Source organism: Scyliorhinus torazame, chromosome 12 (genome assembly GCF_047496885.1).
Source record: "Scyliorhinus torazame isolate Kashiwa2021f chromosome 12, sScyTor2.1, whole genome shotgun sequence".
Classification (NCBI taxonomy): domain Eukaryota; kingdom Metazoa; phylum Chordata; class Chondrichthyes; order Carcharhiniformes; family Scyliorhinidae; genus Scyliorhinus; species Scyliorhinus torazame.
In genome coordinates this window covers 171,985,233-172,001,144 of record NC_092718.1, presented here as the reverse complement: position 1 = coordinate 172,001,144, position 15,912 = coordinate 171,985,233, and the positions used below count along the sequence as shown (strand labels likewise).

Sequence of the window (15,912 nt, the reverse complement as noted above, 5' to 3'; positions counted from 1 at the left end):
TTGCCCACCACAAGACTCCCAAAACAAGTGTTCTACTTAGAGCTCCGCAATGGCAAGCGATCATTAGGAGGGTAGAGGAAATGCGACAAGGACACTCTGAAAACCTCTCTAAATAAATGCAACATCTCCACCAACAGATGGGAATAGCTTGCCTTCGAATGCACAAACTGGAGAAAAAGCATCTGCAAAGGCGCCAATCACCTCGAGCGTCGTTGGGTGGAGCATGTGGAGGGCAAGAGTAAACAGCAAAAGGAGAGCACAGAACATAGAGCGTTCCACCCACCCACCTACCAAACCTGTGGCAGAGTCAGCAGATCCAGGGCCGGACTTTTCAACAAACACAGAACCCAACTCCCCGGAATGGAAGCGAGTCAGCCTCGATGCTGAGGGACTGTCCAAGACAGAAGAGACACGCAAACCATCAGAAGATATTGAAGTAGATTTTATTGCAACCATAAGCAAACCAAAAGAAATTTGATCAACATTATACACAGAATGAAACACCAATTTGTGTAAATAGTCAGAATTGTAGCTCAACATTTTCGCGCCATATCTGATTTTCAACCCAGGGTCCTATTCTTTCCCACAGCTGCCATTTATGGTGACAACAATAAACACAGTCAAACAACTATCACAAAGTAACAATGCTTTTTAAATATATCAATACATTTGAAGATTGTTCTAAGTGCAAACCTGTAAAATCTCAAAACTGAGATCCAAGCTGGGGAAAGTCTGAGAGTGATCTTTGAGCTTGTTTTGTTTGTGATAGTTTCTGATTCTTTGAGCAATGTAGATACAGCCAATCGCCAATCCACAGGTTTGGCTTCTCTTCATTCTAAATCTGGCATTTCACACAGAAATTCAGCTCCCCAAAAGAGAAGATAGGTAAATCTCAATACACAAGATAAATCTATCCCAGATATTTTGCTTTCTTGTTTTGCAGACAGGCCAGATACAATTTTATAACAGAGGGCACCTAGGTGGGGCAGAGGGATGCACAGACTGATGGAGTTAAGAACAAAGCCCATATAATGTGCACGTGGCTTCTTCCCCTTTGTCAGGGTGAAAGATCACCTGGAACTCACCAGCTCTAAATTCGTTGTTATTATACCCGCCGACACACATTGCTGGGTTTGATCAGAATCTGAGAAAGCATGCAGTCACCATTGCAAAAGCCATACCAGAAGATTGATTTTGAATTCAAGTTAACCTTGTAACAGCTGTTATACCAGAAGCCACCCTTGCAACTTTGTGCACAGTTTGCCCTTGACAAATCCTGGTCTCGGTCGAATGTTGAAAATTTCATGTTATCATGTACACCGCTCTTCACAGTTCCAATCAAAGCATTACCTGCATTTCCGGAGTATCGACCTAAGCTCAGTTGGTAACCACTTCTTTCATTCGCAATAGCAAATGAGTCATAATAGGCAACACGCTCTCTACCGCTTCGATTACAAATTAAGAACATTACTTTGTAATTTCCCTGACTTATGATCTTAAATATATATTCATTTCCCAGCCAATGATCCTGAAGGATATTGCCAAACCCAAACTTGTAGGCTGTCCAGGATTCCTTCCAGGTAATTTTAGTACGCCGAGTGTTCTTTTGAATCATGGTCCATCCACCACCAAATCTGCTCAATTGACAATACACAACAAGTGGAGGGGACCCATTAGGCTTGATGACGTGAAGTCCACTTTTACCTCGGATAGCACTGCAATCCTTGGGATAACCTGCAATATGGAAGATAGATTGATTGATTTGTTGATGAAAGGAGAGAGGGTTGAGGAAAGGGGATGGGTAAGAGTGGTGGAGAAAAGTGCAGAAGAATGGAAAGAGGTGTGAGACCGGAGATGACTGAAAGAAGATAAGTAGGAGGAAAAGGCAGAGTGAAGGAGAGAGTGAGAAAGAGGACAAAGTGTGGGAGAGATGAGGAGGAATGGGGACAGAATAAAAAGTGGATGAGGTAGGGAGAGAGTGGGAGCAACCATCAGGGGAGAGGAGGCAGGCGAATGTTGGGTGGGGAAAGGAACAGTAAATGATGAGGATGGATGTAGACAGAGACTGGGGCAGGGTCAGGATGGAGGGGGACAGATTGTACAAGAAGGGTAGGAAAATTGTAGAGGGCAGAATGGAGGAAATGAAGGATAGGGGAAAGTAAAGGGGATGGGGAGAAACCGAGGCAGGAGGGAGAGCATGAATTGGAGGATGAATAGGAAATGAGGGACAGGGATCAGGAGGATAGAACAGGAAAGAGAAATAAAAAAGAATGATGAGGTGAAAAGACAACAGAACAAAGGAATGAGCAGAAAGGAGTGTAGATTGGGAAAAGCGGGAAGAGAGGTGAGTTGAAATGGAAGGGAGATGCCAAGACCATGTAGGAGGTGACCAAGTGAGGTGAGGTGAAAATGGAAAGGGAGAGTCTATCTCAATGACAATCTGCAGCCTATTTAATCAAAGGGGGAAGGGGCTGTCGGTATTCGTTTGGACCTCAGTGGACAGTTTTGTGCCAGTGAAAGTTTTCGCTGAAAGGTTAGGACTCAATTTGTGTATCACCAATGGGGAAGACCGTGGTTTCATATTCACAAACCTATCCCTGGCCAAGGTTTTAACTAGAGTAGATGTTTTTTCAAGTTCCAGCAAATAGTGGCTACAGAAATCTGTGTCACATAACTTAGCGCTATTTGCCCACTGAGACAACCAACTCACTATTCCTTCACCCAACCTATTAATATACATGGTAAAAGCTAAGAACCTAGCACAGAACTCAGGAAAACCCCACTCACTATATTCCTCAATTTAATGAACATTTCCTTAATCTATACTCTCGCTCCTATAGTGTGAAAGATTAATAACTTTTGGTGAGTGATGAGGGGATACAAGGTAAGGGATAGGATGCAATTTCTGAATGTTGGCTTCACCCCATGTGGGCAGTGATCTTTGTGGGTGTAGTGCATTCCTTTATTTCAAAGAGAATTGGAGCACTCAGGATTCTGCCGATAGTGTCAGTTTTAACCATCTGAGAAAGATATTGGCATTTACTAATGATGCTCTGACTCTGCTGTGTTAATCCTCCTGTTCCATTTAGCAGGAGGCTCCCAGCAATTTAAGGGGTGTCTTAAAGCAGGAAAGTGAGGTAGAGAAGGGGAGCGTGGACGGAATGAATTCCAGAGCTTGGGGCAACTTGAGCCACAACCACTAATGGGGAAGCAATTCGATTGGGGATGCAAGAGGTCAGACTTAGAGAATTTTAAAACCAAGACTTGGTGTAAATTAACACACGGGCAGCAGGGAATTGGATGGCCTCAAATTCATGGAGGATATACCAGCTATGCATGGGTGGAATAACCAAGTTGAGGGGTAACACTGTGAATAAGAGTTTCCACAGGTGATGAGGTGAGAATGGGGCCAAGCCAGCCAATGTTACTGAGGGGGAAATAAGTAGTCTCAGTGATGGTGGAAATCTGGGGCGTCATTCTCCGACCCCCCAGCGGGTCGGAGAATGGCCGTTGGCCGCCGTGAATCCCGCCCCCGCCGGTTGCCGAAGTCTCTGAAGGGAGAAAAGTCGGCGGGGCGTTAATGGCACCGCAGATGTCGGAGAATGGCACGGGTGTGCGCAAGGCAGCCGATTTTGGGCCTGGCGATATTCTCCCTTCCGGATGGGCCGAAGTCCCGTCGACGTGATGACCGGTCACGTCGACGTAAATCAAACCTCCTTTTCATCGGCGTGAACCTGTGCTCCAGGCTCACGCCGACCAGCGTGGAGGTGAGTGACGGCCTGGGGGGTTGGCCGCTGGGCAGGCGATGGCGTGGCCGCAGTCTGAATGTGTGGGGGAGAGGTGTGTGTAGGGTTTTGTGTGTGTGTGTGCGGCGGGGGGGTTTAGAGTGGGCTGGGCTCCGGGCGAGTGCCGGGAGGGGGGTCTGTGCCGGGGAGGAGGATGGGGGGTCCGTGCCGGGGAGGAGGATGGGAGGTCCGTGCCGGAGAGGGGGATGGGGGGGTCCATGCCGGGGAGGGGGATGGGGGGGGGGTCCGTGCAGGGGAGGGGGGTGGGAGGTCCGTGCCGGGGTGGAGGATGGGGGGGACCGTGCCGGGGAGGAGGATTGAGGGGGGGGGGGGCCGTGCCGGGGAGGGGGATGGGGGGGTCCGTGCCGGGGAGGGGGGTGGGGGGTCCGTGCCGGGGAGGGGGATGGGAGGTCCGTGCCGGGGAGGAGGATGGGGGGGTCCATGCCGGGGAGGGGGATGGGGGGTCCGTGCCGGGGAGGGGGATGGGGGGGGGGTCCGTGCCGGGGAGGGGGATGGGATGTCCGTGCCAGGGAGGAGGATGGGGGGGTCCGTGCCGGGGAGGAGGATGGGGGGGGGGCGGGTGTCCATGCCGGGGAGGGGGTTGGGGGGGTCCGTGCCGGGGAGGGGGATGGGGGGACCCGTGCCGGGGAGGGGGATGGGAGGTCCGTGCCGGGGAGGAGGATGGAGGGGTCCGTGCCGGGGAGGAGGATGGGGGGTCCGTGCCGGGGAGGGGGATGGGGGGGTGGGGTCCGTGCCGGGGAGGGGGATGGGGGGGTGGTCCGTGCCGGGGAGGGGGGTGGGAGGTCCGTGCCGGGGAGGAGGATGGGGGGGGTCCGTGCCGGGGTGGAGGATGGGGGGTCCGAGCCAGGGAGGAGGATGTGAGGTCCGTGCCGGGGAGGGGGGTGGGGGGGTCCGTGCCGGGGAGGGGGATGGGGGGTGGTCCGTGCCGGGGAGGGGGATGGGGGGGGCGGTCCGTGCCGGGGAGGGGGATGAGGGGGGTCCGTGCCGGGGAGGAGGATGTGAGGTCCGTGCCGGGGAGGAGGATGGGGGGGTCCGTGCCAGGGAGGAGGATGGGGGGTGTTCCGTGCCGGGGAGGGGGATGGGGGTACCGTGCCGGGGAGGGGGATGGGGGGGGGTCCGTGCCGGGGAGGGGGATGAGGGGGTCCGTGCCGGGGAGGGGGATGCGAGGGCAAGTGAGTTGGTCCACCTGGCGCGGATCCCGTCACGTTGCTGCTAGCCCATTTCGGGCCGGAGACTTTGCAACGATTTTTCCGGCGTGACACAAGTCAGATTTGCGCCGTTTTTTGCGCCGATCGGCTGACTTTGCGCCGATAACGGAGAATTTGGCCCATGAAGTCAGAATCTCATATTAGGGTTAAATGCGACGCTAATATTGGAAATAAACTGCCTTAACTTTACTGTTGCCAAGGAGGGCGATGGAGTCTGACTCTATTCTCACAATTGCTCTTGGGTCAAGCCAGCCAATTTTGGTGATTAATCTTGAACAAAGATCATAAGGAAAATTAATTGAGCTCATTTTCTAACCAGAACCCCATATACTAACCAGATGGAGGTCTTACTCGGATACTTCTGGTGGTCCTTTCTTCAGCAGGTAACATGTGCAGGTTGGCTATTTCCTCGTCACAGTTTGCAGCACCCATTGCAAGAAGAATGATTGCAGTCAGGACACAACCTGAGATTTACAAAACAAACAGCGTTACAAGTCATGAGACAGTTACAACAATTGGACAGAGACATACTGTGCAAGAACCAGTAGTATGCGTTAAGCAGTAACGGTGCGAGCTTTGGAGAGAGGCACAATGCAAGACTCAGGAAGGCAGCAATGGAGGCTGGAAAATATGCTTCTAGAAAGTGGGTTAGCTATTCAAATACTACAATGAGTGCTGATTTACCTTCCCTGACATGTTCCCCCTCAACTGCCTGTGTTTCTCAGGAAGCCAGCAGTTTAAAGGTGGTGAGGACAGCTTCGGCAATGGGTCAGTGTCTTTTTGGAATTGTTTGTGGGCCAGGTGGAGCCGGAGTACCGGGCCGTGGTCTACCTACCTCCATGCTTAGGATCAGACTCCACCACTCACCTCCTCTCCTCCCCCCCCTTCCCCCCCCCCCGCCCCCCACCTCACCCCTCCCCCCCCCGCCCCCCCTCACCCCCCCCCCCCCCCCCCCCCCCCCCCCCCCCCCCACCCACATCAAGAATTGGAGACTCTGCCACCAGGGTTGCAGATGGGGGTCAAAGGTCAAGCTCCCAAAAGCAGCTGCAGACTACAGGCCTGCTACTGTGGCTTGCTCTGGAGGTATCCCTGTCTTGTTAGAATGTTTGAATTAAGACTGGTGTCATAATATACACCAGTATATCATGGTGCAGACACACACACTGATGGACACACAGCAAGACCAATCAACACACACAACACCGCAGCCAATCACCAGTTAGAGCACACTCACTATAAAGACAGGGGGCATCAGAGTTCCCGCTCATTCGGGATGCAGCCTCCTAGAAGGACAGAGCTTACAGCTTACAGCACAGATCTTCACCATGTGCTGAGTGCATAGACTGGTTAGGACAGGCATAGGTCTTTAATTTAAGCTAACATCGTGTTAACCCACAGTGAAAGTATGTTCAACAGTTTCTAACTTAATAAAATAGTGTTGCACTATTTTAAGTGTTGGTGGCCTGTATGTGTTCCACGGATCCAGAGCACCAAACACATCAACTCTGTTAGATAGATTCTTGATTGATTAGGGCGTAATATAGTATAGGGGGCAGAAGGGAAAGTGGAGTTGAGGCCACACCTAAATTAGGGAAAGCATGCCACAAATGCCACAATATTGAAGCCAGGTGAAAGAGAAGGAAATGTATCTCAGAAAGAGAGAAGTCAAGACAGGCAGAAAGAATGGAATGAGAAAGAAGGAAAAGTGAGTTGGTGAAGTACATGGAAGACTGCCTGAGAGAGAATGAAGTTTAATAGGTTAATGGGCTAAATTAAATCTGTAGATTAGAGGAAATGCTCCTTTTTTGCTTTACCAATCTTAAATTTAAATTTTAAATGTGGTTTGCTCTTGATTCTGGTGTAGAACAGCTTTCATTGTCTCCGGCAGTTTCATTCTGATTAACAGAGAAAGCTGGTCAGATGCAATGGTAACAATTTCCCTGTTCTAATCCTTTAACAGTTTGTGTGATTTGAACAATAAGCGAATGTCTCTTATTTTGTGCTACTCCTAGTCTCCATTTCTGTTCTCCTGCAGGTGACATTCACAAGCATCTGTCATTTTCTATTACCTTGGCCAAATGTAATCCTTTATATCTGAGCCCGAAGAGTATGGGCGAGATTCTCTCAGCCCAGGGCCGGGCCGGAGAATCCCTGCGACCGGCGCGAAATGCACCACGCTGACCCGACGCTGGCACGCAATTCTCCACGCTGCGGAGATTTGGCGCCATTGGTGCCGGCGTGGTTGGCGCAGCGGCGGTCACGCGCCGCTCTATGCGGCCGGTCCGCCGATTTGTGAGCCGGGGTGGGCCGAGTGGCCTTCATGAAAACGAGTCGCGCTGGCGCCATCCACACCTGCTCTCAGCCAGCGGGACCTCGGCGTTGAAGGATCAGGGGCGGCCTGTGGGGGAGAGGGGAGGTCCGACCCGGGGGGGGGGGGGGGCGGGGGGGCCTCCGATGTGGCCTGGCCCACGATCGGGGCCCACCAATCGGCGGGCCGACCTCTCTGGCTGGGGGCCTCCTTCCCTACGCGCCGGCCCCTGTAGTCCTGCGCCATGTTGCATCGGGGCCGGCTCGTTGAAGGAAGGCACTGCTCAGTCGTGCGTTGGCGACGGCGCCACTGCGCATGCACGGATCCCGCGGCGCCCAATCCACGTCAGGATCAGCAGCTGGAGCGGCGTGAACTGCTCCAGTGCCGACGGCATTTACGACGGCGTAGACACTCTGCCGCGGGATTAGAGAATCCCGCCCTATGTTTTTTTGTCATTCGTTCATGGGGCGTAGACATTGCAGGCAGTGCCAGCATTTGTTGTCCATCCCTAATTGCTCTTGAGGGGGCAGTTAAGGGTCAACCACATTGCTGTGAGTCTGGAGTCACAGACCAGGTAAGGATGGCAGATTTCCTTCCCCTGGGTGGCTCGGTCGCACTGTGGTTAGTACTGTTGCTTCACAGCTCCAGGGTCCCAGGTTCGATTCCCGATTTGGGTCACTGTCTGTGCGGAGTCTGCACGTTCTCCCCATGTCTGCGTGGGTTTCCTCCGGGTGCTCCGGTTTCCTCCCGAAAGACGTGCTATAAGGTCATTTAGACATTCTGAATTCTCCCTCTGTGTACCCATTCAGGTGCTGGAATGTAGCGACTAGGGGCTTATCACAATACCTTCATTGCAGTGTGACGGTAAAGATTAGTTTTATTATTAAATCAGATTGTTTTTTTAAGACAATCGGCAATGACTTTATGGTCATCATTAGACTTTTAATTCCAGATTTTTATTTAATTCAAATTTCACCATCTGCAGCGGCGGGATTTGAACTCAGGTCCCCAGAGCATTACCCTGGGTTTTGGGCTTACTAGTCGAGTGACAATATCACTACGCCACCGCCTCTCCTTTCAATAGATTACTCATTGTGGGCACTTAAGCCCTTCCTGATTCTGTCCTTGTTGATATTTACACTCACTTACCAGTTGGGCACAAGTGTAGAACAACTGATTATGGTCTTTCTGACCCCGGGCATTTGGAGCTACTTACAGTGCTTACTGCCATCTAGGTTTCTTGTTTCTGATTGCTACGCTGCAAAGTGCTTTCATGTGGGGATGTTGTAAGGATCAAATTGGTATTGACTGATGCACTGCTCAGTCAAATAACCTGCTGCTATTCCTTATATAGACGGGCACAGGAAAATGTCCTCTTGGGGTAAAGTTCTGAGGACCACTGTAAACTGCAGAAATGTACCCTGCAAGAGTCAGCATCTTGGAGAGGACAAAACTGGAAACAAAATAAACTCAACTTTAAGAATGTTTTTGTTTAGCAGAAAGCATCGAAACTCAGACTCACCCATTTTAGTTGCCATCCTGCCTCAAACAGCGCAGACTAAACTCAGCACTGAAATCTCTGTATTTATGCTGAGACAAATGTATTTGCATAGACACACCCACACAGTGCTTCCAGCAGTTTACACAATACGCACACTTGAATTTGGTAATTTGATATTGACACTGGGCAGAACCCACTGAACATTATTTTTTTGAACTAGAATGCCTGATTAACTCTTGAAGCACTGCAGCCATGATCACCAGATCTTTCCCATCCATCTCTATTCTCTGGCCCAGTTTCAGAGAACCAGATATCTTCTGCATTCTCACACAAATGACTAAGGAGTGAAATCTCTTTGCGAAATACATTGTTAGGAAGGGTATGGTTGGATTTACGATGGAAATTATCACTCAATACTTTAGGAATTAAAGAAGTAACGAGATGGTCAAGGTGGGACCTTGAGCTGGAACAAAGCTTTCGCTCGCATTTGGCACAAGGCACCATCTTTATACACAAATATACATTAGGGACAGGGATAGTCATCCAGTTGTTTACGAAATCCACTTAAAATATCTGCTTGAATCCGTTTAAGTGCTCACATGGCACTTTCGTAATTTTCACTAAAATAGTGCCCTCTCCTAACAGTGACCTGCTGGTTGGGAATGAACACAGTATTGATGTTGACTTCCAAGTGCTACGGAAAGGAATTCTCACCATTTCATGCTCACTTGCTGCTGGAGCTATGAAGGCAGCCCCTTCGACACATTGAGAGACTTACTGGGACACTTATTCAAGACTTCACCAACATTCTAGAAAATTCTCTGAGGACTTTACCTTCAAAGAATGAGTGGTGAGTTACTCTATCTTATTGGAAACCTTATAGGTGCCACCAGGGGAAAGGGAGTTCGCAATTAGGGGCACCTTGTTCAGGGTTCTCTTTGGTCTGGATGAGGAATGAGGTCAGAGAGAGCAGCAGCTGCTGCTGTAAGAGAGAGGGACAGAAAGGAGAGGGGGCTTCCGACATCCCACAGCAAGTGTAAGACATCGCGGGCGAAATTCTCCGTTATCGGCGCAAAGTCCACCGATCGGCGCAAAAAACAGCCACCCGCCTGTGTCTAGCCCGTCTGCCCTGACCATTACCCCCACACCCCTCATCTGGGGAGGACTGCGCCTCTTCCTGCTGCTCCTCCACTCCGCCCTCCTCTGCCTGCGGCACATCACCCCTCTGTTGGGCTATGTTGTGCAGGACGCAGCACACCACAATGATGCGGCCGACCCTATCTGACCGATACTGGAGGGCGCCCTCAGAGAGGTCCAGGCACCTGAAACGCAATTTCAGCATGCCAAAGCACCTCTCTATCACTCCCCTTGTCGCTACATGGGCATCATTGTAGCGGCTCTCCGCCTCATTGCATGGCCTCCGTACAGGCGTCATCAGCCACGATCGCAATGGGTAGCCCTGTCGCCCATCAACCAGCCCCTCAGCCGGGGATGGCGTCCCTCGTACATGCCGGGGATGGATGACCGCGACAACACGTATGAGTCGTGTACACTGCCTGGGTAACGGGCGCAGACGTGCAGGATCATCATGCGGTGGTCGCAGACCACCTGTATGTTCATCGAATAGGTCCCCTTCCTATTGGTGAACACGGCCCTGTTATCTGCAGGTGGCCGCACGGCGACGTGCATCCCATCAATCGCACCCTGGACCATGGGGAACCCGGCCACGGCAGAGAAGCCCACGGCCCGGGCATCTTGGCTGGCCCGGTCCACAGGGAAGCGGATGTAGCGGTGCGCCATGGCATATAGGGCATCTGTCACTGCCCGGATGCACCGATGCACCGATGTCTGCGATATGCCGGACAGGTCCCCACTCGGTGCCTGGAATGACCCCGTTGCATAAAAGTTCAGGGCAACCGTAACCTTGACGGACACGGAGAGAGGGTGTCCCCCGCCAGTGCCACGCGGTGACAGGTGTGCCAGCAGGTGGCAGATGTGTGCCACGGTTTCCCGGCTCATCCGGAGTCTCCTCCTGCATTCCCGGTCCGTGAGGTCCTGGTATGACTGCCGGGGCCGGTACACACGGGGCGCCCTCGGGTGCCTCCGTTGCCGTGGGGCCGCAAAATCCTCCTCCCCCTCCTCGTTCTGTCGGTCAGGTGTCCCTCCAGCCTGGGCGGCTGTCGCCTGCCCCTCTGCGGCAGCCTGCGCCGCTTCTCTGGCACGCTCCTCCTCCTCCTCATCCAGGGCAACATGGACATTAGCGGCTGCCTCCACGGCGGTCAACATCGCTGGATGATCGGAAAACATGACGGCCTGGTTGGGGGGGGGGGGGAACGATGACATGTCATCATCGCCCATATCCCCTCCTTCCCCCCAGCCAGGTGGCATGGACCGCATGGGTCCAACCGTTGGAGGCTGGCACCTGGCCAGGTGGACCAACTCACTTACCCCCCCATCCCCCTCCCCGCCACGGACCCCCTATCCTCCTCCCCGGCACGGACACCCCATCCCCTTCCCCGGCACGGACCCCAACCTCCTCCCCGGCACGGACCCCCCCCCATCCCCCTCCCCGGCACGGACCCCCCCCCCCCCATCCTCCTCCCCGGCCACGGACCCCCCTCCCGGCACTCGCCCGGAGCCCAGCCCACTCTAACCCCCCCCCCTGCCGCACACACACACACAAAACCCTACACACACCTCTCCCCCACACATTCAGACTGCGGCCACGCCATCGCCTGCCCAGCGGCCAACCCCCCAGGCCGTCACTCACCTCCACGCTGGTCAGCGTGAACCTGGAGCACAGGTTCACGCCGATGAAAAGGAGGTTTGATTTACGTCGGCGTGAACGGTCATCACGTCGACGGGACTTCGGCCCATCTGGAAGGGAGAATATCGGCAGGCCCAAAATCGGCTGCCTTGCGCAGACCTGTGCCATTCTCCGACGTCAGTGGCGCCATTAACGCCCCGCCGACTTTTCTCCCTTCGGAGACTTCGGCAACCGGCGGGGGCAGGATTCACGGCGGCCAACGGCCATTCTCCGACCCGCTGGGGGGTCGGAGAATGACGCCCCTCTTCTCTGGACCATCTTCACCAGGACCTCCAGTGCAGCATCCAAGAACCTGCCCTGCCTCTCCCTCAGCCCGCAAGCCATCGAGCAAGCTGCTGCTGTGCATCAGACAGAGCAGTAACTCGTCTCCAAGTAGACTGTGCCTTGTCAGCACTTGAGTGCTAAACCTACAGGTTTTTGGTTAGCATTTCCAGGCAAGTTGAAATCAGTGATTAGGACCAAAATTACACGTTAAACCCTGACTTTCAAACATTTGTCCTATTAACGCAACACCTATTCAGTGGCTGACAATTTGACCAAAATAACCCTCACAAGTATTCGAGGAAAGGTTGGGAACCAGTGATGTGATTATAATTGAGAACTTTACAACTTTGTATCAATTGATGAACAATTCTTTTGCTCTGAAGTAGTTGACATGGAAAAAATGTCATCACCGGGCAGAAGAAATCAATAATTAAGTAGAGAATAGAGCAAAGTTGATGCAATTTTAATGCAGGGTAAATTGAAGGTATGACAGATATACAAAATTATCTCATTTCTATATTATTATGCCTTAGCGTATGTCATCCATATTTATTAATGTATTTCTTTTATAAAACAGACACAGTTGCTGGGCAGATTAGGACCTTAAAAGAGGTGACCAATGAGATAGTAAATGTGTTGGTGTTAATTTTCCAAAATTCACGGGAAAAGTTCTATCAGACTGGAAAGTGGAAAATATGACCCCTCTATTCAAGAAGGGAGGGAGGCACAAAACCAACAGCGATAAATCAATTAGCTTGACATCTATCATGGGGAAGATGTTAGAATTGATCATTAAGGAGGTTATAGTAGGGTACTTTGTAAAACACAAGGTAATGTGGAAGAGTCAGCATTGTTTTATGAAAGGGAAATCAGTTTAACCAGTTAATTGGAGTTCTTTGAAGAAGTAACACGTGCTGTGGATAAAGGAGAGTGCGTGTAAAAAGCTCATGGTGTAGGGGTAACACATTAGACTGGATAAAAGATTGGTTTGCCAGCAGAGAGCAAAGAATATGCACAAATGCGTCTTTGTCTGATTGCAAGATGCAATGAGCGGAGTCTTCGTTGGGGCCTCAACTTATTACAATGTGTATATCAATGATTTAGATGAGGGGAGTGAAGACATGGTAGCTAAATTTGCAGACAACACAACAATAGGTAGAAAATATGTTGTGAAGAGGACATAAGGAAGTTGTAGACAGATATAGATAGGTTGTGTGAGTGGGCAAACATACGGCAAATAATAATAATCTTTATTAGGGGCTGGTTTAGCACACTGGGCTAAATCGCTGGCTTTTAATGCAGACCAAGGCAGGCCAGCAGCACGGTTCGATTCCCATACCAGCCTCTCCGAACAGACGCCGGAATGTGGCGACTAGGGGCTTTTCACAGTAACTGAATTGAAGCCTACTCGTGACAATAAGCGATTTTCATTTCATTTCATTTCATTTCAAAAGTAGGCTTACATTAACACTGCAATGAAGTTACTGTGAAAAAGCCCCTAGTTGCCACATTCCGTTTTATTCCTCAGTGTTGATGTCCCTCAATTGAGCACAAAATTCTCCACACAGTCAAATTTGCTTTGTTCATTTGTCGTGTATATTTACTCAACTTTTCTCCAAATGTAAGAATGACCAGGTTGGTTCTTGTGGAACTTGCTGTTATCATTCTTTGTTCCACATTTTAAATGGTTACTGGTTAAGAACATTGTTTTGCACCAGTCATGGACCTCAGAGACCGACTGTGACCTGCATATTGCAGCCAATTGAAATTAAAAATAAAAGATATAAAATGGTCAAGTTGTTCACACAAAGTCAAAATTACCTGTAAGGAATTCTCATTCAGAGCAGTCAAAAAAAACCAGTTCCTTGTGGCTATTTTGTTGACATTTTTCTCATAGTTCTAATTAACCCAACTGTCAAAGTGGAACAACCAACTGAAACTATAAGGATCTTTGAAATCTTCCTTACAGGAAACATCTGAAATTCTCACAAGATTAAAATAAATCCTTTCTTCTGTTCATGGTGTTCTCTTAAGGAATGTAGCGTGTTGGGTGTTCATTATTTTACCCTCATTGGTTTCCTTTTGGTTATGTGAGACACATAGAACATAGAACATAGAACGATACAGCGCAGTACAGGCCCTTCGGCCCACGATGTTGCACCGACATGGGAAGTCAAAAAAACAAAAGCCATCTAACCTAATAGTATTGTGACATTGCCAGAGTCACTGGGGGAGAATTTGTTTTCTTTCTCTGTTGTTTTGGAAATAAACTCAAAACCCATTTTGCACGCAGTAAGGCACAACTAATGGCAATGAGTAGAGAAATGATCCAACTAATGGTCTGGAAAGTGGTTTGCACAGGAAAACATATGTGAAGGTCACACTGCAGGGTTTACCTGAACCATTTGAGAGCAATGCAGGGAGAATGTAAAGTTATTGCTGCATGGTCATTTCCATGATTGTTGTGTGCATCCAGCTCTACCTGGTGTGTTCTTTGACTGGCGAGTCCTAATATATGGAGGCCACAATACTGGTAAAAGGAAACCAGCACATGTTAAAGGGAAGGTGCATGCTGCCTGGAAGAATTGTTGTGGTACCTAATATTGAAATGGCTGAAACATGGAGAGAGGAGGCAATAGGATTCTGTGATGTCAGATTGGAGACCTTGATGCAGGAAGGAGAGTGAATGAGGGTCCTCTTCTTTTCATCTGAACTTGGGGATGGGGAGAGGGCACCAAAGATGGCAGCTTGCTGAAGATTGGGTTTATGTACCAATTCAGCTGCAGAGGAGTCAAATGCTGACTTCAGTGGACCAAACTACCAAAGGTGAACAATGGGCGTATACCTGAAAATACTTGACGTGTTGGGTGCTTCTTGGAGAGCTTGTCCATAAAGGCAAAACATGGAGGAGTCCACCTTCAATGTGGCGCAAGGCTTTGTCCGGACATGGAGCTTAAAGTGTAACAAGTGATCAGCTCTGTAAATAATGCACTGGAATCCACAATGTAGGTGTGGCTCGTGAAGAAGCTCACAACCTCCATGGCAGCACAAGCTGTTGCTTTGGAAGCTCAGGCAGCTGCCATCATGCCTCTGGGGGCCATGGTTGAAAAGAGCTGACACAGGATGAAGTAGGAGAGGGGAAGGTCTCTGATATCTACGGGCATTTGATGGAGGGGGAGAAGGCCTCATTGGGAGACGTTAGCAGGAAGTGGGAGGAGGAGCCGGGAGGGGTATTTGATGGGGGCGGTGGTAGATTTATTCAAAGTCTTTTTTTAATAATAAGTATTTTAAACATGGTTCACAGTTTATTGGAAGAAAAGTTAGTTGTGGTTTGAATCAAATACACAATCCACTTCCAACCAAATTTCTCTTGGGTGCAACATCTTCATTGTTCATGACATCATCCTGAAGCTTCTTGGACCAAGCGGGTTGAAAGGTTAAAAAAAGGTGCCAAGGACTTCCAGTGGTGGTGATGTGCTGAGCGGCCGCACATCAGGTGGCTCTCCTCCAAACCAGGACAAAAAAAGGCACTTTTAGTTGAATTTGTCCAGATTTCAAAAGAAAAAAGTCCCTCAACAGCAAAAGGAGGGCAACCAAGAAAAGATGCCAGCGAACGGGAGATTGAGGGGCCGAAGAGACGGCAGAAGCGTCAGAAAGAAACATGACCAATAGGCAGATGAGTTGGCAGACCCACGAGGCGAAGGGCCCCTGCCACCCAGGAGAGAGGGCGGTCAACGACCTGAGCATCAGTCTCTCTCTGCCCCCCCCGCCCACCCACCTGGAGACAGATAGAAGAGTTTCCTGATGAAGGAGCTGACGGCCATGAAAGAGGTGGCATGGTAGCACAATGGTTAGCACTGTTGCTTTGCAGCTCCAGGATCCCAGGTTCGATTCCCAGCTTGGGTCACTGTCTGTGTGGAGTCTGCACGTTCTCTCTGTGCCTGCGTGGGTTTCCTCCGGGTGCTCCAGTTTCCTCCCACAGTCCAAAGATGTGCAAG

General features: G+C 50.5%; 1 protein-coding gene across 2 annotated transcripts in view; it reads right to left on the bottom strand.

The window, feature by feature from the left end:
• Positions 1-427: 427 nt before the first annotated feature.
• LOC140386745 (fibrinogen-like protein 1-like protein) overlaps positions 428-15,912 on the bottom strand; it is a 241,160-nt gene continuing 225,675 nt past the window's right edge. The window contains exons 1-3 of one of the 2 annotated variants that reach the window (XM_072469388.1): positions 8,845-8,896; positions 5,350-5,478; positions 428-1,734 (exon numbers count right to left, since the gene is read on the bottom strand). In XM_072469388.1, coding sequence (XP_072325489.1) covers positions 1,106-1,734; positions 5,350-5,478; positions 8,845-8,860 — 774 coding nt within the window. In that variant the 5' untranslated portion in view covers positions 8,861-8,896 and the 3' untranslated portion in view covers positions 428-1,105. Of the gene's footprint in view, positions 1,735-5,349; positions 5,479-8,844; positions 8,897-15,912 lie in introns of those variants that run through there. The other variant, XM_072469389.1, reaches the window with a different exon arrangement.